Here is a 1732-nt window from a genome sequence, read left to right as displayed (position 1 = left end):
GGGAAAGACATTTTATCTAAAAATTACCTTTCCCAGTCCAAGTGTTTGCAACCCAGTGCAACTCAGGTTAGCAGTCAGGAAAAATAGACAAAAAAACTTACAGGAGGAAGCAGGAGAAAGGGGAGAGGGGATTTCTGAAATGGGTTTATCTGGTTTTGCTGTCCGATTGAGTGAAAGGCAAAAGAAAATAGATGAACAGAGTAAAAGCTGAATGAAAACTAGAATGCAACAGTTGCTTCATTTTTAACAATCCAAATAAAGTTTAGTAACACATCCGAAGCAGCCTGAGAGGTACCTGTTTGCTTATGAATCATCTTTAGGTTTTGTACAGACAACACTTAAAGTCCTTTGACAGACTGAAAATACCTTTTTTTTTCCTTTTCCTAGCTGTTTTCCCTTTTCCTGGTATTCTTTTTCAACTGTAGAAAAATCTCCAGGGTTTCAGATCTGGGTTTCAGCCAAACTTGAGGGTTTCTGTCTCCAAAGAGGCTGTTTCCTAGCTGCCCGTCTCCTCAAATTCACTGTAGGGGGACGAAGCTGAAGAGGTTTTGGACTCTCCATCACTGTTGCACTCCCGCAGGGGACCAGGACTGGGAGCTTCCGGGAGCTCCTTGGCAGAGAGTGTTTCCTTATTGTTAGACCCTAAGGGATGGCAGTCCAGTAAGCTCTGCAGGTGTTTGATGTAGCTTATTGCCGCTCTCAGGGTCTCCACTTTGCTGAGGCGCTTGTCTGCAAATTCCTTGGGCAGGTGCTCTCTCAGGCGTGTGTAGCCCTCATTCACGCAGCGCACCCGCTGCCTTTCCCTCTCGTTCCTCTTTCGAATGAAGGCAGGCTCAAAGGAATAGTCATAGACACCCACGTAGCCAGGGAACGGGATGTAGGAGATGCGACCTGCGTGCCCGCTGTAGGCTTGCTCCCAGTAAGGTGGGTCCAGATGGAAGGGAACCCCAAAGGGCTCTCTCAGGGGGACCCCGTGGGGATGCACACGGCTGTTAGCCAGGGACACAGCTCCTGGAAATGCAATCCTGTTCAGTAGTCCATCGTCATCTTTATTGCTGTCCATGCTGCTTTTTTTTTTTTTTCTCACCGGTGGAATGTCAGTTCCTGAATTTGGCTTCCAAATCTTGTATCAGTCCAAGCAAGGAGGAAACATTTGTATAGGTACTCTGCCCCACAGGCTGCAATTTCTTCCTGCGGTGTATAAAAACTCAGATCTCAAAGCACTGCTAACGACTCATGAGGTCCACTCCGTGCCTGGAAATCAGCTCTAAGCCTTGTTTTTATAGATGTAGGATGCCAGCTAATTTACAGACAGGTTTTGAGGACCATCACTCCACACTTTAAACCCTTCTTTTCCTCTGATCTTCATATTTCAAAAGATAATAAGAGGGTTCCTGTGTATTCCTTTTCTCTCCGCTTGAAATTATGACCGTAAGAGTTAACGCCAAACATAAATAATCGCTCAGGCTCTAAACACTTCTCATGTATTGTAATCCACAATATCGTTTGATATAATTGTCTCCAAAAGATGGGTAATTTGCAAAGTTTACAGGGATCTTCAAAGTTTTGGCAGAACTCCTCCTTCTCAGGAACCAAGGATCTTCTGTCATCTGAAAACTACCCAAAGGCTTTTCACAATGAAATCCAAAAGACAACTGCAAGCTTTGTTGTTTCGGCTGCTCTGGTCTAACTGAAACAGCTCACAAGCAGTTTGCAAAACTTAAATGGCATG

At 44.9% G+C, this 1732-nt stretch overlaps 1 protein-coding gene across 1 annotated transcript; it reads right to left on the bottom strand.

Moving 5' to 3' along the window:
• Positions 1 to 496: 496 nt before the first annotated feature.
• On the bottom strand, positions 497 to 1063 carry ASCL4 (achaete-scute family bHLH transcription factor 4). Its single transcript, XM_009647797.1, has one exon. It carries the CDS (start codon positions 1061 to 1063, stop codon positions 497 to 499), a length of 567 nt encoding a protein of 188 aa, XP_009646092.1.
• Positions 1064 to 1732: the final 669 nt, after the last annotated feature.

The sequence above is a fragment of the Egretta garzetta genome, unplaced genomic scaffold (assembly GCF_000687185.1).
Source record: "Egretta garzetta isolate BGI_Z169 unplaced genomic scaffold, ASM68718v1 scaffold51, whole genome shotgun sequence".
NCBI lineage: Eukaryota > Metazoa > Chordata > Aves > Pelecaniformes > Ardeidae > Egretta > Egretta garzetta.
Note: the sequence above shows the minus strand (reverse complement) of the source record. Positions and strands in the feature narration are given on the sequence as shown.